At 44.2% G+C, this 26813-nt stretch overlaps 1 protein-coding gene across 1 annotated transcript in view; it reads right to left on the bottom strand.

Moving 5' to 3' along the window:
- tbl3 (transducin beta like 3) overlaps positions 1–26813 on the bottom strand; it is a 69506-nt gene that overhangs the window by 20869 nt on the left and 21824 nt on the right. The window contains exons 9-18 of the mRNA XM_060840363.1: positions 26590–26686; positions 24761–24969; positions 17153–17294; positions 14862–14920; positions 14634–14740; positions 13218–13362; positions 12100–12330; positions 7754–7824; positions 4041–4197; positions 2881–2939 (exon numbers count right to left, since the gene is read on the bottom strand). Of these exons, the coding sequence (XP_060696346.1) occupies positions 2881–2939; positions 4041–4197; positions 7754–7824; positions 12100–12330; positions 13218–13362; positions 14634–14740; positions 14862–14920; positions 17153–17294; positions 24761–24969; positions 26590–26686 (1277 nt within the window). The remainder of the gene's footprint in view (positions 1–2880; positions 2940–4040; positions 4198–7753; positions 7825–12099; positions 12331–13217; positions 13363–14633; positions 14741–14861; positions 14921–17152; positions 17295–24760; positions 24970–26589; positions 26687–26813) is intronic.

Below are 26813 nucleotides of genomic sequence, written 5' to 3'. Positions count from 1 at the left end.
CTGTAGAAAGCACAACAATTACCGCTAATATTCCTAACTTAGGGAAGGAAAAGCTTTCATTCCTGTCCCTCATTATTATTCTGTGATGTCTTTGTCATAAGATGTACAGATGAAGCTGTTAGGAACTACTGGGACAGACTCAGGGTGAGTAACCTGCCAACACTCACTGCCTAGGCTAACACTGCAAACTTATAAGTGGCTGCCATTTGAAATGATATATTGAGCTCATGCAACCATACACTAACAATCAGAATCTCTCACAGAAGAAAGGGCACAACAGAAGAAAAACCAGAAACAAAAGCAGAAATTGCTGGAAAGGCTCAGCAGGTTTGGCAGCATCTGTGCAGAGAAAGCACAGTTCACATTTTGGGCCCACTGACCCTTCTTCAGAACTGATGGTAGCCAGGAGAAGGTTCGTTTTTATGTAGAAGATGGGGCGCGGGGAGGGGTAAAGAGTAAATGATAGGTAGAGATGGAGCCCAAAGAGAGAGAAGAACAATTGGACAGACAAAGGATAACAATCGGTCGAGGAGAATGGGAATGGCCCCTAATGGAGACTATTAGTGGGTTGTGTATATTAGCCTGGTGTGTGGGGTAAGGAAATGGGAGAAGGTGCCTCAGGCCTTAAAACTGTTGAACTCAGTATTCAGCACAGAGTTCCCAAGTGGAAAATGAAGTGCTGTCCTTCCAGCTAATACTGAGCTTTGCCGGAGCACTGCAGCAAGCCTGAGACAGAGATATCAGTCAGGAAACAGGGTGTGTTGAAGTGGCAAGCAACTGGAAGCTCAGGTGTTTTGTTTGTGGACAGAACATAGATGTTCTGTGAAGTAGTCCACCCAGGCTATGCTTTACTTCCCCAATGTATAGGAGACCACTTTTGTGAGGAGTGAATGCAGTAGATTAGATTGAATGAAGGGCAGGCAAAGGCTGCTTCACCTGGAGGGTGTGTTTGGGCCTTTGGATCTGAGGAGGGAGGAAGTAAACAGGCTGGGAATACACTTTCTACATGGAAACTGCCATGAGGCTGTGGGGAGTGGACTAAGGCGTCCCAGAGGGAACAGCTCTTGCAGGAAGCTGACAAGAGAAAGGAGGGAAATGTGAGTCTAGTGGTGGCATCTCGCTGGAGTTGGCAGAAATGGGGTTTGATGATCACATGGATGCGGATGCTACAGGAGGATAAAGGGGGTGGTCCTATCACTGTTGCGGGAGGGAAGAGAGAGGATGACTGCTGAAGTGCGAGAGATGGGTCAGACCCACACAAGGGTCCTGTTAACCACAGTGATCGAAACAGATGTGACGGTGTATGGAGGAACTGGGAAAATGGAATAGAGTCTTTACAGGAAGGAGGGCATGAAGGCCTTTAGTCAAGGTAACCATGGGAGTCGGTTGGGTTGTTATGGATTTGGGTGGCCAGCCTAACCCCAAAAATGGAAACGGAGATGTTGAGGAAGCAAAGGAAGGAGTCAGAGATGGACCAGATGAAGGTGAGAGTGGGATAGAAATTGGAAGCAAAATTGATAAACTTTTCCAATTCTGGAATGAGAGGTGGAAGCAGCACCAATGATATCATTGATATACGGAGAAAGAGCTGCAGGTCAGGGGTGGAATAGGACCAGAACAAGGAACGTTCACATAACCCACAAAGAGACAGGCATAACTGGGGCACATCCAGGTCCCCGTGGCCACCCCTGTGACCTGAAAAAGGTGGGAGTTAAAAGAGAAGTTGTTCTGAGTGAGGAGAAGCTCTGGTGGCCGGGGGGGGGGGGGGGGGGATGGGGACAGACAGTTCAGGCCTTTGTTCCAGGAAGAGTTGGAGAGCCCTGAGACCATTCTGTTATGGGTTGGATGTGTAAAGGGATTGCACGTTCACAGTAGAGAGGTGATGGCTGGAGCCTGTGAGCTGGAAATTCTGAAACTGACATAAACGATCAAAGGACTCACGGATGTAAGTGGACGGGGACTGGATAAGAGGAGAAAAAAAAAATCAAGGCAAGATAGGAAGGAATGCGTTCTGTGGGGCAGGAGCAGTCAGGAACAATAGACCTGCCTGGACAGTCCAGTTGTGAATTTTGGGAAGGAGGTAGAAGTGAGCTGTGGGGGACTTATCAGCTTGGAGGCAGTAGGGGGACGGGGAGCACCAGATGACATGAGGTTAGTGACCATAGTGGACAAAGTGTCCCGATGGTCCATAGTGGGGTCATAGTCAAGGGGGCGATAGGAGGAGGTATCTGAGAGCTGGCACTCACTCTCTCCAATGTAGAGGCCACTACAGTTCTTTCAGTTTTTAATTCGGCATAAACTAGACTGTCATTAATGATTAACAACAATCACTCAATTTATTAATGGTTGCCCTGAACACAACTGCAAGAAAATACAATTACCTGTTGAAATGGCTGATTCCTATATACTAGATACCAGCCCATCTTTGTTGAGCTACAAAGATTGAGGGATTTATCAAGGCAGTTCGTGGATTCATTCAGGAGACTGTGGATATTCAATTTAAAAATTGCTTTATAAAAGTGAAAAGGATTATTTTAAAATGCGACACCTGGTGGCCTTAATATAATTTGTTGGTAATTTTAATCTTCTTGGAAAAGAATGCAAGGAAATGTGCTTTGAAGAACTGCATTTTAAAGTAAATTAAAGACACCTTATCTTCTCGAGTGAGAACGAAGTACTACTCGGATGTTTCACTCTGTTTTCTCCTCAAGCCAAGCTGGTTCCTAAATAAGGAGAGAGCGAAGACGCTGGAGAGTTGATAAAGTGCGGCGCTGGGAAATCCCAGCGAGGGCTCAGACCTGTGCAGTTTGACACATGGTGCACAGTAAAAATTGTTACTCATCAAGTCAGGCTGCTCTTTTTTTTTAAAAAAAAACTCACTTCAAAATCTGGTCTTCCTGTTTGGCCTGCTCTTCAGCAAGTTCTATCTCTGTCACATCCTAAAACACAGAAAAGAACATTTTATTAGGATGGTCAACTCTTTTCAATAATTTGAAAGCAATGAACCAGATGCACTTCATCTTTGCTGCCCCTCTGACCACCCTACAATTAAAACGTAACTCGACTGAGATGAAAAGTTTTGATAGAGGTCGGGACAGCATCTATCATTTCAAAAATCTGTGCGATGTTCCAAGATGCTCAAAGGGGAGACCATGTTAAGTACGGTTTTTTGTGAACTATAATGTTGCAGTGAGTTGCAATGCTTTCCGTTCCATTCCAGTACAGATTAGCTTTGGGCATATTAAAGCTCATTCCCTTTTCACAGAATCCTAGAGTGAGGTAACAGGCCATTCAGCCTATTGAGTTTATACCAACCCTCCAAAGAGCATCCCACCCAGATCCACCCCATCCCTGTAATCCTGCATTTCCCTTGGCTAATCCATGTAGCCTGGACATTGAGCAATTTAGCACGGTCACTGAGCAACCTGCACATTTTTGACTGTGGGAGGAAACCAGAGCACCCAGAGGAAACCCACACAGACACAGGGAGAATGTGTAAACTCCACACAGACAGGGTGGAACTAAACTTGGATCCCTGATGCTGAGGCAGCTGTACTAAACACTCAGCTACCATGCCGCCCCATTTTAGCATTGGTCACATGAATCTCTCAATGGGACTGCTGATTCACCACCAATTCATGTTAAATTTGGTTCAATTCAGCTGCAGTTCCAAGCTAGATTTACACAGTCCAATAAGTGTATCACCAGGTGTTTGCCCACGTAACCATGGTCAGAGTCAAGGAAGATCCATGAGGTAAAAGGCAGACATGATGTGCAATTAAGAAATTGCACCTGATTATCAATCAGAAGCACCGAGTTTTCTCGAGAGTTTCACTGCAGTCGGAAAGGACTGTTTAAACACTCACACACAGAAGTGAGTAGCACTGGCAACTGGGATTCCTTTGCTCCTTGGCCAAGTGTATAGTCGCAAAGATCAAGTGATATTAGAAAAATAGAAAACCTGTAGGGTTGTTGAAAACACAGCTTCTGACAAGACACACTTGCTGTTTATCAGACATCAGTGATTTCATGCATCGTACCTTCCAGATAATTATACACGAGTCTGCGGCTCCAGAGACGACCATATCATCTTTCTTATTACAGTGGAGACCCCACACCTTATTGTCGTGGGCGTCTAATGTTTTAACACATTCATTAGTTTTGATGGTCCACAGTTTCAGCAAGCCATCAGATGCGCTGCAAATAATAGAAACACAAAAAAATGCTATAAGTTAATTTACATTAAAGTTATTTTTTTCTCGACTTTGTTGCGATATCAACCAAAAGATTTATTGCAACAAGTATGAGTTCAGATGTTTCCGCGAGATGATCCACCAAAAGGCTGTCTCCTTCTCTGACTGAAGTAAAGTTCAGTCAGTGCACACACTACCTGCCGGCGTTCAGGGTGACACTGAACAAGGCAGGAAAAACTTAGCAAAAGGTGGAGAGAGGAGAGTGAGTGGGGTTGAGAACACAGGAACAGGAGTAGACCATTCAACCCATCAGATCTGTTCCGCCATCTAACATGCACTCAGAGATGTACAGCACAGAATCAGACTCCTCTGTCTAACTCGTCCATGCCGACCAGATATCCTAACCTAATCTAGTCCCACCTGCCAGCATTTGGCCCACATCCCTCTAAGCCCTTCCTATTCATACACCCATCCAGACACCTTCTAAATGCTGTAATTGTACCAGTCTCCAACACTTCCTCTGGTAGCTCATTCCATACATGCACCACTGCGTGTGAAAAAAAGATGCCCCTTATTTCTCTTTTAAATCTTTCCCTCTCATCTTAAACCTGTGCCTTCTAGTTCTGGACTTCCCCATCCCAGGGAAAAGGCCTTGCCTATTTAGCCTATCCAATCCACGTCCCTCATGATTCTATAAACCTCTATAAGGTCACCCCTCAGCCTCCGGTGCACCAGGGAAAACAGCCCCAGCCTGTTCAGCCTCTCCCTGTAGCTCAAATTCTCCAACCCTGGCAACATCTTTGTAAATCTTTTCTGAACCGTTTCAAGTTTCACAACATCTTTCCGATAGGAAGGAGACCAGAACTGCACGCAAAATTCCAAAAGAAGCCTAACCAATGTCGTGTACAGCCGCAACATGACCACCCAACTCCTGCACTCAATACTCTGACCAATAAAGGAAAGCATACCAAATGCCTTCTTCATTATCCTATCTACCTGCGACTCTACTTTCAAGGAGCTATGAATCTGCATTGCAAAGTCTCTTTGTTCAGCAACACTCCCTAGGACCTTACCATTAAGTGTATAAGTCCTGCTCTGATTTGTTTTTCCAAAATATAGCACCTCGCATTTATCTAAACTCTATCTGCCACTCCTCAACCCATTGGCCCAGCTGATCAAGATCCCATTGCACTCTGAGGTAACCTTCTTTGCTGTCCACTACATCTCCAATTTTGGAGTCGTCTGCAAACTTACTACTATACCTCGTATGTCATGTCATGACATGTCACAGAATCCCCACTGCGTGTAAACAGGCCTTCAGCCCAACAAGTCCACATTGACCCTCCAAAGAGTAACCCACCCAAATGCATTCCCCTATCCTATTACTCGACATTTACCACTGACTAATGCACCTAACCTACACATCGCTAAACACTATGGGTAATTTAGCATGGCCAATTTACCTAACCTGCACATCTTTGGACTGTGGGGGGAAACTGGAGCACCCGGAAGAAACCCACGCAGGCACAGGGAGAATGTGCAAATTCCACACAGACAGTCGCCCGAAGCTGGAACTGAACCCAGCTCACTGGTGCTGTGAGGTAGCCATGCTAACCATTGACCCACCATGGCGCCCTCAGATGTTCACATCCAAATCATATATATGTATGACGAAGGGTAGTGGACCGCATGCACCGTTCCTTGTGGCATACCACCGGTCACAGGCCTCCAGTCTGAAAAACAACCCTTCACCACCACCTTCTATCTACTACCTTCAAGCCAGTTCTGTATTCAAATGGCTAGTTCTCCCTGTACTCCGTGAGATCTAACCTTGCTAATCAGTTGACCAAGAGGAACTTCATCGAACGCCTTACTGAAGTCCAAATAGATCACATCTACCGCTCTACACTCATCAATCCTCTTTGTTACTTCTTCAAAAAACTCAATCAAGTTTGTGAGACATGATTTCCCATGCACAAAGCCATGTTGACTATCCCTAATCAGTCCTTGCCTTTCCAAATACGTGTATACCCTGTCCTTCGGATTCCCTCCAACAACAATATTTAAAAAAGGTTTCCTGTCTCTGTTGATAAGCTGACTTCATTCTGAACATGCTGATCTCTAACATAAAATATTATGCAAGGACAAATATCCACAGATAATTTGGACACTGTTACACTTCAATTAGCCATAAGACCTGGCAATAAAACGCAGGAAATGGAACGGTTACTGTCAACCTCGATGAGAGGGGCATCCTCGAAGAAAGGGAGCTGTCTCGGAAGCCAGTGTGAAGGGCCACAAGGACAGTTGGAAGAGAGACAGAGGAGAAAAGGGATGCATGCAAGTGCAGGAGAGTAATACCTGCCCTTTTCCTTCCTGACAATCCACGATCCCCAGCACTCTTTCTCAATGAAACAGCAACGTATGCATATTTCCGTAAATTTAGATTTGCATATTTGCAACTCATACAGTGGTCTGCTCTATTTTGGGGAGATCAAATGGAGTTGAGATAGTTGGTTGCAAAACATCTTTGCTCAGTCATAATGCAGGGCTTTGACCAAGTAGGCACTGGAGATTTCAATCCCTCATCTTTCTCCGATGCTGACTTCTCTGTCCTCAGTTCCAATGAAGCTCAAGGAACACTTCCCATCTTCCAAACACACATTTTGCTGCCTTCATGACCCATCATGGAGCTCAACGATTTCACAGCACAAATGTTGCCAGATCTGCTGAGCTTTTCCAGCAGCTTCTGCTTTTAGCTCAAAGTGATACCAAATTTAAGGGTTTAAACTATGAAGTCAGGTTCTGTAAAATTGGCTCATGTACCTTGAGTTGCAAAGACTGAGTGGGGATCTAATTCATATTAAATAGATTAAGGAATTCATGAGGGAAGATGCAGGGAAACAAACTCCTCTGGTTAGCATTAGGTTGTTCAACATCTAAAACAGGAAGTCCCTTCTCTCTGAAGATTCATAGACTCATTACAGTGTAGAGGCAGGCCATTTGGCCCATGGGTCCACACCAACCCTCCAAAGATCCAATCCAGACCCATCCTATTCCCAAAAACCTACATTTCCTATAGTTAATCTACCTAGTTTACACATACCTGGACACTGAGGCAATTTAGCATGGCCAATCCACCTAACCTGCACATCTTTAGGACTGTGGGGGGGGGAAAACCCATGCAGACATGGGGAGAATGTGCAAACTCCACACAGACAGTCACAGGGGCTGGAATTGATCCTGAGTCCCTGGCGCCATGAGGTAGCAGTGCTAACCACTGAACCACCATGCCACCCAGAAGACTGTTGAAAATCTGGCACTATGATCGAAAGTGGTGTATATTGGGTCAACTGAAACATTGAGGACTTAAAAGGATACATCCTTGTTAGGAAAGGCTATCAAGGCATATAGAATAAAGGTAGGTGAATGATTAGTAACAGATCAACAATGGTCTTACCAAACTTTGGGGCAGGCTCAAGGTTGTGGGATATTTTGGAATGGAATGTTGTGAAACATCTATTTTTAATCTGTCAATAGTTAATAAAACTTCATTTTACCTTGTCAACAGCTGAGTTCCACGACTCACGAAAATTGTTTTCAGTACAGAAGCATCATGGCCTTCAAATGTCTGAGAACACAAAGGGTTACGAAATGAGAAGTACACTATACAGTCAACAGTACTATTACTTATAAATGGGTAGCTGAAATGAAAACGCCTCATTAATAATTATCAGGAACTCAGCCAGCAGGTGAAGAGAATTCGCACAAGGACTCATGAATCAATAAACAGACTGGCAGCATACTGGCACATAAAATACTGTCAATGAATTCCTACCAAGTTAAGCAGGGAAATGAACAATCAACACAAGTCACCACAGGCATCCTAGTAATTTCATGAGCACACTCTGCCATCATACTCTGATCCTTTGAAATGTTGTGCTTCAAACAAGTCTTCTAGTGCCATTTTTCCAGTGAGCTGTTACATACAGTGCATCATTAATAGCATCACAAATTTATAATATTGGAATAAACTGCCTGTTTATTACTAAGCACTGCTGGAGTGCTGGCAGTGACATCTTCAGGATTGAGTTAATTGATTATCTATTAATCAGATCATCATTCTTCATAACTAAGGGACACAGACATGTTTCCCAAATGTTTCCACACAAGATAACCCCACCAGCCCAGGGATTAATCTGATGAATCTCAACTGAACTTTCCCTATGACAAGTATATACTTCCTTTGATAAGTTGACCAAAGTTGTACACAATACTCCAGGTGAGATCTCACGAAGGCTCTACACAACTGTGGTAAGACATCTTCACTGCTGTACTCAAATCCCCTTGAAATCAATGCCAACACATCATTTGCCTTTCTCATGACTTCCAGTGCCTGCATCTTAGCTTTGAGGGACTAGTACATCAACCTGCACTTTCAAATCTCTCTTCATTTAGGAAGTAATTTGTCTTTTCTACTAAAGTGAATAACCTCACAAATATTCGCAATAAACTATACCCATTATGTTCTAACCAATTCATGAGGCTCAGCGGAATCTCTTAATGCCTCTGTGCATCCACCTCTCAAATTATTCTTTTTAACCATCCAGCTTGATGCCAGCTGGAAATATTATGACTGATGGCCACATGCAAACTTTTTCTTGTGATTGCGAGTATTTGTGGATGTAGCATTCCCCCTTTGCAGTCCAGCCTGCCATCCTGAGATGGTCCATTTATTCCTACTCAGTCTTCAATGGGAGGTTGTGGAGCATTAATAGTGGATGAGTAACTCAGACTCTTAGGTTAACTTTCTGGGAACATGAGTTTGAATGCCACCATAATCTGGAATACAAAGCTAGCCCAGTGATGGCCATGCAACCTTTGTTAATTGTCATAAAACCCATCTGGTTCACTAATGCCCTTTAGAGAAGGGAAATCTGCCATTCTTACAGGTAACTGCTGATACAGCAATGTGGTCGACTCTTAACTGCCCTCTGGGTAATAAATGCCAGCCACCTCAGCGATGCCCACATCCCATGAACAAATAAAACAATGGTGCACTAATTCTCAATCCATACTATAAAATTCCAAGCTATCTAAATTGATTTACCAGCCTCCTTTATCAAAAGCCTTCTGAGAATTCAGATACAATGTGCTATACGCGACATCTGAAAACATGGGGAAATTGGAAACATGGAGGCATTAAACAAGGGCACCAAAGACCTCCCTACCAGGAATGGGACCTAAACATTTCGGAAAGTTTTTTGCCCTGGATAAATACTTTTTTAAAAAGGCTAAACAGTATTTTAAAGATTCAAATCGGTTCATAAATTTGGGCACAAACATAGTTTCTGAAATGAGCAAGGGGATTAGGGTCAGGGCTGGTAGGTGTAGTAGCCAACCAGGGTCGAGGCATTCTGAATTCAAAAGGGCTAAGATGTGGCTAATAGGAATTCGAGGTCATGTCAGAGATCAACTGCTTGACTGTTTAGCTCTGGGAAAGGAGGAATATGAAGAGGGACAGGAGATAGTAAGGAGGGGCCATCAGCGTTAGGCTGCTGAACTTACTTTAGTATCGCTGCTTTCAATACTGTGATAAAGACCACACTTCAGACACAAATAGGAGATTAAGTAAATAACATCGTAACTGATCTGACTAGGCAAAAATGAACAAATGAGTTTCATTGCTACAAATACGCATGATAGAAAGGGTAGCAAGAATCGAGAGAAAGAATGCAGTTCATTTGACAGGAAAAGCAAGCTGTTGTTATGAACTTTAAATGCTTCATTCATATTCTATTTTTGCTCAGTTGGTTACTGTGTACTAACACCCCTTATACCTTCGCTGAACATGAAAAATAACACACTAAACCATTCAGCCTTTTCTGCCTGACCCACCATCAGTAGGATCATGACTCAGATCTTTTATCTCAATTCTACCCTTTGCGTTATTCCAAGATGATTTAACTTTCTTATCACCACAGAAGCGATGAAACCTTGAGCATCCAGCGTTTTCTGTGTTTTTATTTCAATTTTCCTACAATTGCAATATTTTGCCTTTCTACCTCAATATCCCTTCATTCTCGCTGCATCCAAAAATCCATTAATCTTGGTGATCATCAGAGAAATCAAACCCCCTTGGCATCATGGTAGCCCACAAACCTACCAACACGCTAAAACAGCAGCTAATGAACTTGAAAGATCCTATACAGGCAACAGCAAAACTAATGTCACTTACAAGATACCATGCAAGAACTATAACAAACACTACATTGGACAAACAGGCAGAAAACTAGCCACCAGGATACATGAACATCAACTAGCCACAAAAAGATATGACCCACTCTCATTAGTATCCTTACATACAGATGAGGAAAGACACCACTTTGACCGGGACAACACATCCATCCTAGGACAAGCCAAACAGAGACACGCACGAGAATTCCTAGAAGCATGGCATTCCAATTGGAATCCATCAACAAACAGATCGACTTGGACCCCATTTACCACCACCTAAGAAAAAGAACAGGAAATAACATCACCACAGGAAATGACATCACCAACCCAAAGAAACCTAAACACATAAATAGAAAGCGGGCCATGCCACCAGTGCTTCATCCCTAGGCTCACTGATGTAACCTAATATGGTGATGAAACATCCGAAAACGAACCTTCCAGCTTAGTTAGCAAACCTACATCCAGAACCTCAACCTAACCTACAAATCTTCTCAAAACTCGCTAAGGGAAAGTCCATTGAAATAATTAAATGTTTAACGATATCATATACCACCAATAAAATAAGACTGCAGATGTTAATCCAGTGCATCCATCAGGAATGAGGTAGGTGGCGATTGGGGATGGTTGGGTAAAATTTTGCCTGGAGGTTCACATGCAGGTCATTTTAGCTGGAGACTCTATCTCTTGAGCACAGCTGTCTGCTCCAGAAAGAGACACAATTAAGGTTTGATGAGGCCACTGTGACCGGAAAATGATTTTAACTTGAAATCAACAAAAGCCTGCATATTGCTGGGATCACTTCAGGTCAGATTGTCGCCACAAAAAGCTCAAGAAACTCTTTTTATTTTGAAACCTCTCTGTAGACCGGGGGGGTAGGAGAGCTCTTCCCGTCTGTGTGATGAGAGCTCAGATCGCTCCCACAGCAGGTTACTTCCTCCCCTAACAACCTTGCTTACCTCCACCTTCCTTTTTCTTCCAGACACCCTTACACATGCTCTCCTGGCTCTAGTCTACGGTCACACTATTCCCACCTGTCAGCCTCCATGTAACACATGCCAATGTTGGGGCGGATGGGTGTGGTTTGATGTTGGGGGTGGAGGGGAGGTCCATGAGAGAAAAGCATACCAAGGACCAGAGGCTAGAAGACTTCATGCTGTTTGTGTCACGCTTCACTTCGCCCCATCTGTCTGTAATTCTCATTCTTTGGTTTTTGGCTCAGTTCAGGATTCCAAATAAACACTCCGCGCAGAAGTAGGCCATTCGGCCCTCTGAGCCTGCTGTGCCATTCAACATCATCACGATCGACCCTCTACCTCAATGCCACCTCTGTATTTTCTCTCCATACCACATATTACCTTTAATGTCTTAAAATTTCCTGTTAATACACTCAGTGACCCTACCTCCATTGCCTTCTGTGGAATAAGACGACATTTCTTCATGTCAGTCTTAAATGGCCTCCCCCATATCACGGGTGAGACTGCACCTGGTTTGAGATTCCCTACCCACAGGACATACCCTTCCTGCCCCTAGTCTAGCCCTGTTAGAATTTTAGACGTTTAATTCTGCCACACCATCCAATCACCTTTCCTAATCAGGTCACGCAAATCACCAAGCTATTTTTGGTCACACCGAAGTCTTCCCTCTGCCACAACCAAATCATATTTTCTACCTTTAAGCAGTTGAAGTCCTGAAGTCCCCAGAGTTTGACAGTGCCATCCGCTGAAGAGGTAGCTAGGATCTGGTCCATTGGAGAAAATTGGACCGACCAAACTCCACGGGTGTGACCTCGAAACACTCCGATGAGTGAGAAATCAGATGTGGACCAGAGCTTTGCTGTTCTGTCCTGTGAGCCGGTAGCCACCAGCTTGTCATTTGGAGAGACTACCACACTGTTTATATCCTACAATGTAATAATCACAATAGGACACACTTAAGAACAAATCACATCCTCATTTCCTGATGATTAGCAAACAGTTTAATTATCGGTGCAATATTGTTCACAACTGTAACATTGACATGCAACCTCTAATACAGAGCGACCCCTGTATCCGCGGAATAGTTTTCCACCGTACAGCGAAATATCCCAACATCTCTCATCATGGAACATGATGATGAATTAACCAAAGCTTTATCCAGGAGGAGAGGGTTAGCTTCCAGCGCTTAGGAATCTGAAGACACAGTGAGAAAAGTAATGGGAGGATGGGTGCCTTCAGGAGTCACTGAGAGGAGAGGTCGTCAGGGAAAGATAAGGTTTGGGAGGTTACAAGAATACAGAGAGACAAGGCCATGAAGGGATGTAACAGAAACCTTATACCAGTTGTGTAGCAGATCCAGAGGTCACTGTTGATTAACAAAGGCAGGGAAGATGTATAAGCAAGACTTATGCAGAATAGCACGAAGTAGTAGAGATTTGAATAAGTTGAAGTCTATGCAATAATGGCAGGTTAGCCAGCAGAACACTGGAGAAGTTAACTTTAAAGAATCACAAAGGAATAGAAGCAAATAGGGGATTTGGAAAGGCAGTTGGTTGGTCTATTCTAAACTTGTCTGTAAATGACACTGCCAAGGGGTGCAGCATGAAGAGAGCGAGATGGAGGCGAGGATATATTTGACGAGAGACATCTATCCAATGGTATAGTACAAGAATGGAACTAACCAAGGTCAGTCCCACTGTGCTGCTAACTTATACATTATCTGCTTTGCCCTCACTGGATTCCTTCTTCTACAAAGCAGATCACACAAGTGTTCATCATTACTTAGGCATCGATATAACCCATAACCTTTTACCTTGTCGTGAACCTTCTCAGTCAACTCAGCATGAAAGATTTCAGGTTCTGCGGCTTTCTCACTGTTAACCTCAATGGACTTTGTAAGATTCCACAGCTTTAGGGTGCAGTCCTGACTCCCACTGATAATGAAGCCTTCTTTCAATCTGGAATTAGAAAATCATCGAATAGAAAGAATATTAGAACCAAAAATCTGCATACAACATAGAAACCTACAATCAGATTGGAGCTACACAAATCTGCTGCTCAACCATGATCAGATAATCAGTCAGAAGCATTGTCAATCTTATTCCCACCTTCACCTGAAGACAATAAATCTCTGAAGCTGAAGAGGTTATCTACATTAGAAAGTAACACCATCTTCAGGCTAAACTTCACGGCTGGGGCAATGTGTCACTATTTAAATGCATCCTTAAGAAGAACTGTGTTATAAGGTTACAGTAAAGTTGCCACAATCCTAGTGAGCTGCTCTCTTATTACAGGGATACAGCTGATGGTGGTTTAACCTGAGGGTCACCATGCCTCAGGAGGGACAGAAGAGGATAATCCAATATGGTAACCAGTGTGGGAATTGAAACAACGCTGTTGGCGTTACGCTGAATTGCAAGCCAGTCAACTAGACAACTGAGTTAACCAACACCTCAACTGTTATAAAAGCATATTTGTTTAAAAAAGCACCCAACAAGTGCAAGCTATAACAGGTTTATCACCAGCAAAACTTGCATTTGGATTGCGGCTTTCGGGAAAAAAAAATTCAAGAAGTTTCGCAGTGAGATTATCAAACAAAACTTTAAAACCAGTCATGACAGAACGGTGACAATGCTTGGTCAAGATGTTTAAAAGCATCTTAACAGAGATAGAGAGAGAGAGAGAGAGAGGCAGCATGAATGAAGGAGCGCATGCCAGAGCTTAGGGTCAGGCTGCTGAAGGTACACAGTGAAAAGTTAAGCAATTCAAATTGGAAATATACAAAGGGACCAAAATGGAAGCAGTTCAGACTCTGCAAGAGATTGAAATAATAAAAGATTTGAACACAAAGATGAGAATTGTAAAGTCAAGCCGATTTAGTCACATTTTCATTGCTTGGACAGCAGACATGCAAGGGGATCTTGCAGCAAGAGGAGTTCTGAGGCTCTCACTTAAGAGAAAACACCTGAACACGTGTCTGCGTGGGTTTCCTCCGGGTGCTCTGGTTTCCTTCCACAATCCAAAGATGTGCAGGTTAGGCGGATTGGCCATGCTAAATTGCTCATAATGTTCAGGGATGTGCAGATTATGTGCATTAGTCAGGGGTAAACGTACAGTAATGGGGAATGGGCTTAGGTGGAATACTCTTCAGAGGGTCAGCGTGGACTTGTTTCCAAAGGGCCTGTTTCCACATGTAGAGATTCTATGATCACTTTCAAAACATACTTACCGTGAGCAAGAAATAATACCGACGCTGTGGGCATGTCCTAGGCCTTGTGCCACACAGTTCACTTCTCCAGTCGTTTTACTCATTTTCCAGATTCGAACGGTTTTGTCCTGAAGTGTGGGAGGAAAATAATTAAACCTAAAAACACCAAGTTAGTTTATATCACAAAAAGGATTAATTTCCCAACTAAATCTATAAAAATAGATCAATTTGTTGAAAAATAGAACATACCTTTGAACAACTGGCAAATTTGGTGCCTTTCTTAAACACATCCAGGGCTAATACGGTATCTAAAAAAGAAAATTAATTTTCTCTGGGTATAGCATAACACTAAGTCGAAAAATAAGTTCTTTATCTTGAGTCATGACTTTAATACAAATTATTCCAAGACTGTACTAATAGCGCAATATAATCTGATGGTCGGAAAATATGCAGCATAACACTACGCAATCAACAGGCAGGCCAGAAATTAATAAATAGCTGACTAAAATTATTTTTTACATCAAAATATCGGAAATAAACAAACACCAAATATCATGTTAAATTTACACAGTCAGCCGGCAAGAAAAGAAACTAGATAGCTGACAATGTAGGTTTTGGCTGGTTGGTTGCACTGAAAGCAACCCGTCATCACGATAGAAGCTGGGTTTTGGAGGTGGAAGGAAAGTTCCTCGACATCAGGTGTTTCAAGACTCAATATTAAGGTTAATAATTACACATATCTAGTTTATTATCTTCCCTGACTTACTATCTCCATTCTGTTGTCTGCCTAACTTTTAATTCGTTGTGTAGGCTCCTTCCTTACCTATCCACACTCACTCCAACGCCACTCACTCCAACACATCTATCATCAGCATCAATACCGGGTGCTCCGCTATAATGCGCATTTTGTTAATGCGAATTCACTATAACACGATTGACGAATTTGGGACACTGCTTTGAAAGTGCAAACTTTTAGATCGTGTATTAGTTATAACGTCATTCTGGCCTCATTAGTTCAAATGGTGTAGCTATTACGTGATTTGCTTATACCATGGGGTTGCATGAGAACAGAACTGTTGTGTTCTAGCAGAACCGACTGTACCATATTTTCCTAACAGCTATGGGTTCTGTAGAAGGGTGACTGGATTCAAGACACGAACTCTGTTTTTTGCTCCAGAGATACTACCAGACCTGCTGCGTTTCTCCAGCAATGTCTGTTTTTAAAACAGTTAAGCAGCTTTGCAAGGAACCAATGAAACACTGACAACAAGCTGTTATTAAACAGAAATTACGTATCTGTGAACAGCCTTTTTTAAAATTCCTGTAGCACAAACTTACCTGGCACTGTTACACTCAAATGCAACTCTTCCAGCTGCTTGACTTGAGTATGTGGTGTGTAACAAGCCACACAAGTAAATGTTGACATGGGCAAAAAAATGTGTGCTTGAAGTATTTGTTGTTGTCATTACTGTATTACATTTGTGGGACCTTGCTCTGTTGTCACATTTCTTGCATTACAATGACCAATAGATGAGAAACGTTTCAATGGCAGTCAAGCACTCCTATTGTTGTGGAATGCAACTATACATTAATGTCTTTTTCCTACACTGAGCTCAAGAAATTTAGCTTAAAAATACGATTTCAACATGCATAAGGGATTTAGAAACAGAAGTAGTTAACGATATTTCTTTGGTAACTAACTGGGGTTAGAAAATGGAATAATGCACAATTACAATAGCATGGCAAGATCTATTTGAGAAAACACAGAAAACATTACATAATTGTATTCATCCGATACATAGGGTGGCACGGTGGCTAGCACCGCTGCCTCACAGTGCCAGGGACCTGGATTCGATTCCACCCTTAGGTGATGGTTTATGTGAATTTTACATATTCTCCCTGTGTCTGTGTGGGTTTGCTGTGTCCTCCAGTTTCCTTCCGCAGTCCAAATGTGTGCAGGTTAGCTGGATTGGCCAGGCTAAGTTGCCTACAGTGCCCAGGGGTGTGCAGGCTAGATGGAATGGCCATGGGAAGGACAGGATTACATGGATAGGGTAGTGGGGAGAAGGGTCTGGGTGGGATGCTCTTCACAGGGTCTTAATGGGCTGAATGGCCTGCTTTCACACTATAGGGATTGTATAAAAGATGGGGATGTATTAAACGACTTATCAATCGTATAAAGGCAAAACTATACCTGGGCTGTTAAAATAATAGATCCAAAAAAAGTGTGGCGTAACCCACATATAGCAACTGCAACACTTGGCAATTTACTTCAAATTAATCTTTTGTTCAAACTGGTTTAGGGCAAACAGATATTGCAACATTGTGATAGGTTAACAAGAAGGTCAGCAGATTGTGAATCAAAGAACAAAGATGACACTGTACTGTGTTTGGCATGTACATTGGTGCAAGGGAATGAATGCAAGACTATTGCACTATCCAAGTATTTGTCCCATAACCCCTACCTCTCAGCACTAACAGAGTGGAAACTTGAAGGAGAGTGATGACCAGCCCAACACAAGTAGAAAGTTTCCACTCACCTGTGTGTCCATATAGAATTTGACAATTTAACGTTGCAAGCTCAAATACTTTCAGCTGTGGGCTGTTGGTGGCTACAACAATGTGTGTGTCAGATGGACCCAAAAACTTTACATCCAGCACCTCATCATTATAACCTACAAACTAAAAACAGAAAGCATTAGAACTCGACAATCTTAACTCCTGAAATTCATGTCGCGTTCTAAACCTTAAGCCAATAGTGTGTTAATGTCAACATATATTTAAATATTGGTGTTCCATCTTCTGTACAATCTGAGGCATCGTCAGAATGTGCCATGGTATTCATCAAGTTTTGACATTGATACTTTATAAGTAGCCCTTTCCTATTACAGCACCAATCCAGAGCTTGTTCTGTGCTCTCTTCAAAGTCTGCTTTCCAATTCCTCACAGTTCCATTAAAAGATGTGATTGCCTCGACCACAAGTAACACAGTCATCTGCCCTCCTTTCAGGAGTTAACCCGAAGCCTTAGGAATTTCTGCTACCCAGATCTCCTTTGCGCAAAGAGCCTTACAGCAGCAACTATGTGCAGGTTGGAAATCGGTATTTTTAACTATCAAGAACAAAAATGGGTTTGAATCAGCTGTGAAATTAAAACATTAAGAAGCTGGAAGTGAACTGCAATCCATCTCAAAGTCACCCACTCAATGGAGAGGGCAATCTACCCACTCCCAGGAATTAAGTCACTCAATGAAACCTTTGGAGGTTTCCTTTTCTGTTAAAACCACAGATTTCCCAGACTGCAGGAAATTTCTGCAGGATGTCCATGTACTTGGAAAGGCAAGGACTGATTCGGGATAGTCAACATGGCTTTGTGCGTGAGAAATCACGTCTCACAAACTTGATTTGAGTTTTTTGAGGACGTAACAAAGAGGATTGATGAGGACAGAGCGGTAAATGTGATCTATATGGACTTCAGTAAGGCGTTCGACAAGGTTCCCCATGGGAGACTGGTGAGCAAGGTTCGATGTCATGGAATACAGGGAGATCTAGCCATTTGGATAAAGAACTGGCTCAAAGGTAGAAGACAGAGGGGGGTGGTGGAGGGTTGTTTTTCAGACTAGAGGCCTGTGACCAGTGGAGTGCCACAAGGATCGGTGCTGGGTCCTCTACTTTTTGTCATTTACATAAATGATTTGGATGCAAGCATAAGAGGTACAGTTTTTAAGTTTGCGGATGACACCAAAATTAGAGGTGTAGTGGACAGCAAAGAGGGTTACCTCAGATTACAACAGGATCTGGACCAGATGGGCTGAGAAGTGGCAGATGGAGTTTAATTCAGATAAATGCGAGGTGCTGCATTTTTGGAAAGCAAATCTTAGCAGGACTTATACACTTAATGGTCAGGTCCTAGGGAGTGTTGCTGAACAAAGAGACCTTGGAGTGCAGGTTCACAGCTCCTTGAAAGTGGAGTCACAGGTCGACAGGATAGTGAAGGAGACATTCGGTATGCTTTCCTTTATTGGTCAGAGTATTGAGTACAAGAGTTGGGAGGTCACGTTGTGGCTGTACAAGACATTGGTTAGGCCACTGTTGGAATATTGTGTGCAATTCTAGTCTCCTTCCTATCAGAAAGATGTTGTGAAACTTGAAAGGGTTCAGAAAAGATTTACAAGGATGTTGCCAGGGTTGGAGGATTTGAGCTATAGGGAGAGGCTGAACAAGCTGGGGCTGTTTTCCCTGGAGCGTCGGAGGCTGAGGGGTGACCTTATAGAGGCTTACAAAATTATGAGGGGTATAGATAGTGTAAATAGACAAAGTCTTTTCCCTGGGATCGGGGAGTCCAGAACTAGAGGGCATAGGTTTGGGGTGAAAGATATAAAAGGGACCTACGGGGCATCTTTTTCACACAGAGAGTGGTACGTGTATGGAATGAGCTGCCAGAGGAAGTGGTGGAGGCTGGTACAATTGCAACATTTGAGGGGCATTTGGATGGGTATATGAATAAAAAGGGTTTGGAGGGATACAGGCCGGGTGCTGGCATGTGGGACTAGATTGGGTTGGGATATCTGGTCGGCATGGACGGGTTGGACTGAAGGGTCTGATTCCATTCTGTACATCTCTATGACTCTATAAAATGTTGTCAGAGAGTGGCGAATTCACAATTTCTGACATGCTGGCGACGTGGACATCCAGTGAATGAGTTTTTTTCTTTTTATATTTTAACAAGCGCACTTACAGCACTGCTCCTCCTGACCCACGAGCAAGTATTTCCACCACGCCCTAAAAGGCATCCCTCACAACCACACTAATCCATCCCAACCTCCACACGGCTTCCTACAACATTTGAGCATTCAACTCCCCACACTGTGCTGACCAATCCATTGCCCTTCCCACTCTGATCCCTGACTTTCCCCAATATCCGAACCCCATCTGATCATTCCCAATGAAGGTGGGATACATGCATTCATGGCAATGGAGCAACGTACGACATGCTGAAATAAACAGGAACTCTCAACTTTATCAAATTGATAACTGACTTTATTGAATACCAAAAGCAAGCAAAAGCAAGCAGCAATGGTGCAGAGGAAAAAAGATACAGTTAAATATTTAAAGAGGATTGGGGTTTTGAAAATTGTGGAAACTCTCTGGTCGAAGTCTCTTGAAAAGAGCAGTTAACAGGAGGAAACCTAATAAGGTAGTCAGCATTACCTGGAGAGGTGGGTAAGAGAAAACCCCTAAGACAGGCAGGCAGCATCACCCAGAGCAGCAAGCAAAAGGGGATTCCCCCATGGTAGGCAGTCAAAGACAGAGTTAGATTTATTACAGCTGATTGGAACTGGCTCTGTGAAGAATTAAGCCAGCTGTTCGCTGAATCTGGTTGGCAATCAATATCTTTTCTGTTCTTAAATTGTAACATCGTACATAAATTAGTGGTGAAGTTAAAATGTATAAAAATAATTAAAGCTCATTAAAAATGGCAGCTCAGCTGATGTGCCACGGCTGCAGTATGTGGGAGTGACTGGACAGTATTGTGATCTGGGACAAATACGTCTGCAGTAAGTGTTCAAGTAGATGTGCTTCAGAGTTTGTGAGCTAGACGCTGAACTACAGACATCAGGAAGGGAATGTACCTGCATTCTTTGTGCCAAAAGACAGTCCTACTACTTAGGAAATGGTCTGCTTTGATCAGTGAACAGGGACAGGAGGGTGTGACAGAGCATGAGGCAGGTAAAGGACCCAGAAAGCAGGAGATTCAGCCTCAGCAACCACTCAGGTGGTCTGACGTTCTCTCTGTCTCCTTGAAGAGATTGGGGTCTGAGGGTTGGATGTGCAAACTATCGACAGCATCACAGCACAAGAGGCCACTCAAGTTGAGGGAACAAGGAATGTAGCAGTAGGTGACTGTACAGTGAGGTGAATTGACACTATTCTCAACAGTCGGTGCTGGGTCCTTTGCTGTTTTGCTGCATACGTTAATGATCTAGACATGATTGGAGGAGGTATGATCAGTAAGTTTGCTGATGACACAAAAACTGATGGTGTTGTAAGCAGTGAGGAAGAAAGCCTTAGACAACAGGACAATATAGATGGGCTGAGCAGTAGCAATTAATTCTGAAAAGCATGAGGTGATGTGTTTTAAGGCAAGGGAGTACAGATTGAAAGGTAGGACTGCAGGAAACACAGAGGATCAAAGGGCCTTGGGGTGCAAGTGCCTGAAGCACGTGGCTAAGGAGGCATATGGGATTCTACCTTTATTAGGGGAGAAAGTGAGGTCTGCAGATGCTGAAGATCAGAGCTGAAAATATGTTGCAGGAAAGGTTCAGCAGGTCAGGCAGCATCCAAGGAACAGGAAATTCGACATTTCGGGCATAAGCCCTTCTTCAGGAATGAGGAAATTGTGCCCAGCAGGCTAAGATAAAAGGTAGGGAGGAGGGACTTGGGGGAGGGGCGATGGAGATGCGATAAGTGGAAGGAGGTCAAGATGATAGTGATAGGCCGGAGTGGGGTGGGGGCGGAGAGGTCAGGAAGAAGATTGCAGGTTAGGAGGGCGGTGCTGAGTTCAAGGGAATCGACTGAGACAAGGTTTGGGGAGGGGAAATGAGGAAACTGGAGAAATCTGAGTTCATTCCTTGTGGTTGGAGGGTTCACAGGCAGAAGATGAGGCGCTCTTCCTCCAACTGTCGTGTTGTTATGGTCTGGCGATGGAGGAGTCCATGGACCTGCATGTCCTTGGTGGAGTGGGAGGGGGAGTTAAAGTGTTGAGCCATGGGGTAGTTGGGTTGGTTGGTCCGGGTGTCCCGGAGGTATTCTCTGAAACTTTCCGCAAGTAGGCAGCCTGTCTCCCCAATATAGAGGAGGCCACATCGGGTGCAGCGGATGCAATAGATGGTGTGTGTGGAGGTGCAGGTGAATTTGTGGTGGATATGGAAGGATCCCTTGGGGCCTTGGAGAGAAGTAAGGGAGAAGGTGTGGGCACAAGTTTTACATTTCTTGCGGTTGCAGGGGAAGGTGCCAGGAGTGGAGGTTGATTTGGTGGGGTGTGTGGACCTGACGAGGGAGTCACAGAGGGAGTGGTCTTTGCGAAACGTTGATAGGGGAGGGGAGGGAAATATATCCCTGGTGGTGGGGTCCGTTTGGAGGTGGCAGAAATGACGGCGGATGATACGCTGTATACGGAGGTTGGTGGGGTGGTAGGTGAGAACCAGTGGGGTTCTGTCTTGGTGGTGGTTGGAGGGGCGGGGCTCAAGGGCAGAGGAGTGGGAAGTGGAGGAGATGCGGTGGAGGGCATCGGCGATCACATCTGGGTGGAATCTGCGGTCCTTGAAGGAGGAAGCCATCTGGGTTGTGCGGTGTTGGAACTGGTCCTCCTAGAAGCAGATGCGGCGGAGACGAAGGAATTGGGAATATGGGATGGCGTTTTTACAGGGGGCAGGGTGGGAGGAGGTGTAGTCTAGGTAGATGTGGGAATCAGTCGGTTTATATTAGATGTCTGTGTTGATTCGGTCACCTGAGACAGAAATGGAAAGGTCTAGGAAGGGGAGGGAGGAGTCTGAGACAGTCCAGGTGAATTTGAGGTCGGGGTGGAAGGTGTTGGTAAAGTGGATGAACTGTTTAACCTCCTCGTGGGAGCACGAGGCAGCGCCGATACAGTCATCGATGTAGCGGAGGAAAAGGTGGAGGGTGGTCTACTATAAACTGACTGACTCCCACAGCTACCTGGACTACACCTCCTCCCACCCTGCCCCCTGTAAAAACGCCATCTCATATTCCCAATTCCTTCGTCTCCGCCGCATCTGCTCCCAGGAGGACCAGTTCCAACACCGCACAGCCCAGATGGCCTCCTTCTTCAAGGACCGCAGATTCCCCCAGACATGATTGACGATGCCCTCCACCGCATCTCCTCCACTTCCCGCTCCTCCGCCCTTGAGCCCCACCCCTCCAACCGCCACCAAGACAGAACCCCACTGGTTCTCACCTACCACCCCACCAACCTCCGTATACAGCGTATCATCCGCCATCATTTCCACCACCTCCAAACAGACCCCACCACCAGAGATATATTTCCCTCCCCTCCCCTATCAGCGTTCCGAAAAGACCACTCCGTCTGTGACTCCCTCGTCAGGTCCACATCCCCCACCTTCCCCTGCAACCGCAAGAAATGCAAAACTTGCGCCCACACTCCTCCCTTACTTCTCTCCAAGGCCCCAAGGGATCCTTCCATATCCGCCACAAATTCACCTGCACCTCCACACACATCATCTATTGCATCCGCTGCACCTGATGTGGCCTCCTCTATATTGGGGAGACAGGCCACCTACTTGCGGAACGTTTCAGAAAACACTTCTGGGACACCCGGACCAACCAACCTGACCACCCCGTGGCTCAACACTTTAACTCCCCCTCCCACTCCACCAAGGACATGCAGGTCCATGGACTCCTCCATCGCCAGACCATAACAACACGATCGTTGGAGGAAGAGCGCCTCATCGTCTGCCTGGAAACCCTCCAACCACAAGGGATGAACTCAGATTTCTCCAGTTTCCTCATTTCCCCTCCCCACCTTGTCTCAGTCGAATCTCTCAAACTCAGCACCGCCTTCTGACCTCTCCGCCCCCACCCCACTCTGGCCTATCACCCTCACCTTGACCTCCTTCCACCTATCGCATCTCCATCGCCCCTCCCCCAAGTCCCTCCTCCCTACCTTTTATCTTAGCCTGCTGGACACACTCTCCTCATTCCTGAAGAAGGGCTTATGCCCGAAACGTTGAATTTCCTGTTCCTTGGATGCTGCCTGACCTGCTGCGCTTTTCCAGCAACACATTTTCAGTTCTGCCTTTATTCGTCCAGGGGCTGAACACATTAACAAGGAGATTATGAAGTACTTGTATATAACATTAGTTAGGCCACTGCTGGAGTGCTGTATGTAGTTCTGGTCATCACACAATAGGAAGGATGTGAATACACAGAAGATGGTGCAGAAGAGGTTCACCAGGATGTTTCCTGAGTTACAGCCATGAAGGCACACCAGGGTAGTTTTCCTTAGAGCAGAGAAGGCTGAGGATGACATGATTGAAATGTACTAAGTTATGAGGGGCATAGATAGGGTAGATGGGGAGAAGCTTTGCCCATTAGTCAAAAGATAAATAACCTGGGAACATAAAAGTTTAAGGTAAGGAGCAGGAGGGTCAGAGGGGATTTGACTTATTTTCCCTCACCCAAAGGGTTGTGGGTATCTGGAAGTCAAGGCCTGGAGGCTAGTAGAGGCAGGAACCTTCAGGACATTTTAGCTGTATTTAGCAAAGCACTTGAAAAGCCGTAGCATAAAAGGGTAAGGGATCAAGTGCTGGCAAATGGGACTTGAATGATACCAACATTGACAATTATCATTGGTGAAAAAATGGTGAAAGAGGTGGGAGAAATATCCAGCAAAACACAAACAAAAATCAGTAAATATCAGACTCCTTTCCCTGAACTAATCTATCCTTAAAGGAGGTTATTCTTCCAATACAGATCGCATGAAATTGATCCATACCAGAAGAACTAAATTTATTCTTCAGTTAAGGGCGACACAGTGGCTCAGTGGTAAGCACTGCTGCCTCACAGCGCCAGGGGCCCGGGTTCAATTCCAGCCTCGGGTGACTACCTGCGAGGAGTGTGCACATTCTCCCAGTGTTTGCGTGGGTTTCCTCCGGGAGCTCTGGTTTCTTCCCACAATCCAAAGATGTGCAGGTTAGGGTGAATTAGCCATGCTAAATTGCCCGTAGAGTTCAGGGATGTGTAGGTTAGGTGCAGTAGTCAGGAGTAAATGTAGAGTAATAGGGTAGGGGGAAATAGGTCTGGGTGGGTTACTCTTCAGAGGGTTGGTGTAGACTTGTAGGGCCGATTGCCTGTATCTACACTGTAGGGATTGAATGATCACTTGTACAACTGCAGGAACCAGCAGCTCACATGGAAAGCAGCCAAGTACGTATAGCTGGAATACCAGAGAAGTCAAACCACATGCACGCCATGGAGATAATAGCTCTTGAGCTTTGGAATGTCTAACCACAATCAGCCTCTGAAGTGCAAGCTTTTGTTGTTGCTAAGTGGCATTTACTGAGCTAAGTAGGGTTTGGGTAGAGGATTTGATTTAAATTTTCTACTAACCTGGCGCGTAAGGTTCAAAGTGCATAGGTCATAGGTGAGAATATTGTGTTCAGCAGTTACTGTGGTTAGTTTCTGCGTTGCTGGAACAATGGCACAGTGGGTCAGAGATTGCTCATCCGCATCCCCTTCAGTATCTTTCTGAAGTTTACCAGGCACACACTGTGAGTACACGCATCTTCCAGAGTAAGCTTCCCAAACTCGGAGGATCCCTTCGGGTGTTTTAGAGGAAATTACGAGAATTAAAACACAATCAAGAAGTCATTAAGGTTAAAAATCACTGACAGCGCTGACGGAGGAATTGCCATTGTGTTTATCACCTTGGTTGCCAGCACATGATGCAAATGAAAAACAAAACAATATCAATCATCACCTCTACTGTTTACACCCATCACTCATCAAACATCTCATTTGGAAACATTCTTTGTAGGTGAAGTTAAAAACATAGGCACAGAACCAAGAAAGCAGAAAATCAAAGTCGTAAACGAAACATAGAACAAAGTGGCTCTTAGAAGAAAGTGAGATATTTAATCCATTCTTGCTTTCCCTCACGTTTGGTGGCTTGCATTGCCCATAATGTAAACTTCTGATTGGCTGCAAGAGTGGTGGTGGTTAATATTCAAAACACATAAAAGGAAGAAAGAGATGCAGAGGGATGGTGGGTGCTTGGGAGATGGTCCATGAATTCCAGACTGTAACAGCTAAATCAGGCTCAAGTGATGTGGAGTAAAGCCACCAATGATATCATCAGAGCCATAGCCCATTCTCCAGGCCCTGCATGATTAGTCCAGTTCAAAAGGTACTTAATGTTCAAGGTTTCTTTTGGTAAAGTCACAAGAAAGCTCCCCCTCTCGGCTAAATGGGACCACTTCTCTGCTTTGGTAATATTACACCCATGACCTGCTGTAACGTTGCACCCTCGAGAGGGCTAAGCAAGTGCCATTTTAGGGGAAATGGAATTAAAAGTGGAGGAGGAGGAAATAATTGGACTGTGTCATGCAAATATAATTCAGTCCTGATTGTTACATCTCTGTGGTTAGCAGACCTGGTTCAATTCCACCCTCAGGCTCGATGGGGTGGCCGTGGGAAATGCAGGGTTACAGGGATAGGGCAGGACAGTGGGTCCGGGTGGGATGCTCTCCACAGGGCATCTGCACTGGAGCAATTCTATCCGTAGATTCATTCAGTATTTGGATATTGTGGCATAATTAAATATCAAAGCTTGCAAAATGTCTGGGAAGCTGGGGAAACAAGGTTGCTTTAAAACAGGGGGACTTTGTCTGTAATATAAGCAAAGGACATGGGAAATCACAAAACCAAAACACCAAAGTGAGCTAACCAAGAAGTAAAATTAATGATCTGCATTTCTAATATTATAAGTTTTAAAATTAGATTTCAGGCAAAAACAAACTGCTTAAAGCTTGAGATCTGAATCTGTCAACTCAGCAGACGATTCACATTATAAACAAATATACTCTGTACAACTGCAGAATACTTATAATCAAATATCGTGTATAAAATACAATAAGCAGACAACTTCTGGAACTACTCTAGATCATTAATTGTTTAATCTGATATAATTTCATTTGGGTACCACAACTTCTGTCACTTTGAGAATCATGGCATTTTTTTTCAAAACACAAAATATTGATAGCTTTTGAAGCACAGTGGGCTTCTTGATAAATCCACTACAGTTTGAACGAAACAAGAACCTTGAGTAGACTGCAGTCAGTTCCGATGGCAAGTGTGTTTTTTTAAATCATGGAATAGCTTTTCCGAAACAGGCTAACTGTTTGGATTGGTCACCGTTCAGGAACATGCCTGGTACCTACCTTTACTGCCTGCTGTGATAAAATGAGGTTCTTTGCTCGTCACTCCCAAAGCAGTGAAATCTTCATTCTCCGGCAGTAACACTACTGCTTCCACAGTCTGTCATGAATCAGTGAAAGTTTACAAGGACATTAGAAGACCAGTGAGGGATTAAGAAGTTGCAGAGCAGTTCAGAAATTTTTTTTTCTTAGAAATCTAATGTATTGGAGGAAAAGCTCTTACAGAA

The sequence above is a fragment of the Hemiscyllium ocellatum genome, chromosome 20 (assembly GCF_020745735.1).
Source record: "Hemiscyllium ocellatum isolate sHemOce1 chromosome 20, sHemOce1.pat.X.cur, whole genome shotgun sequence".
Taxonomy (NCBI): Eukaryota; Metazoa; Chordata; class Chondrichthyes; order Orectolobiformes; family Hemiscylliidae; genus Hemiscyllium; species Hemiscyllium ocellatum.
This window is presented reverse-complemented; position numbering and strand designations above follow the sequence as displayed.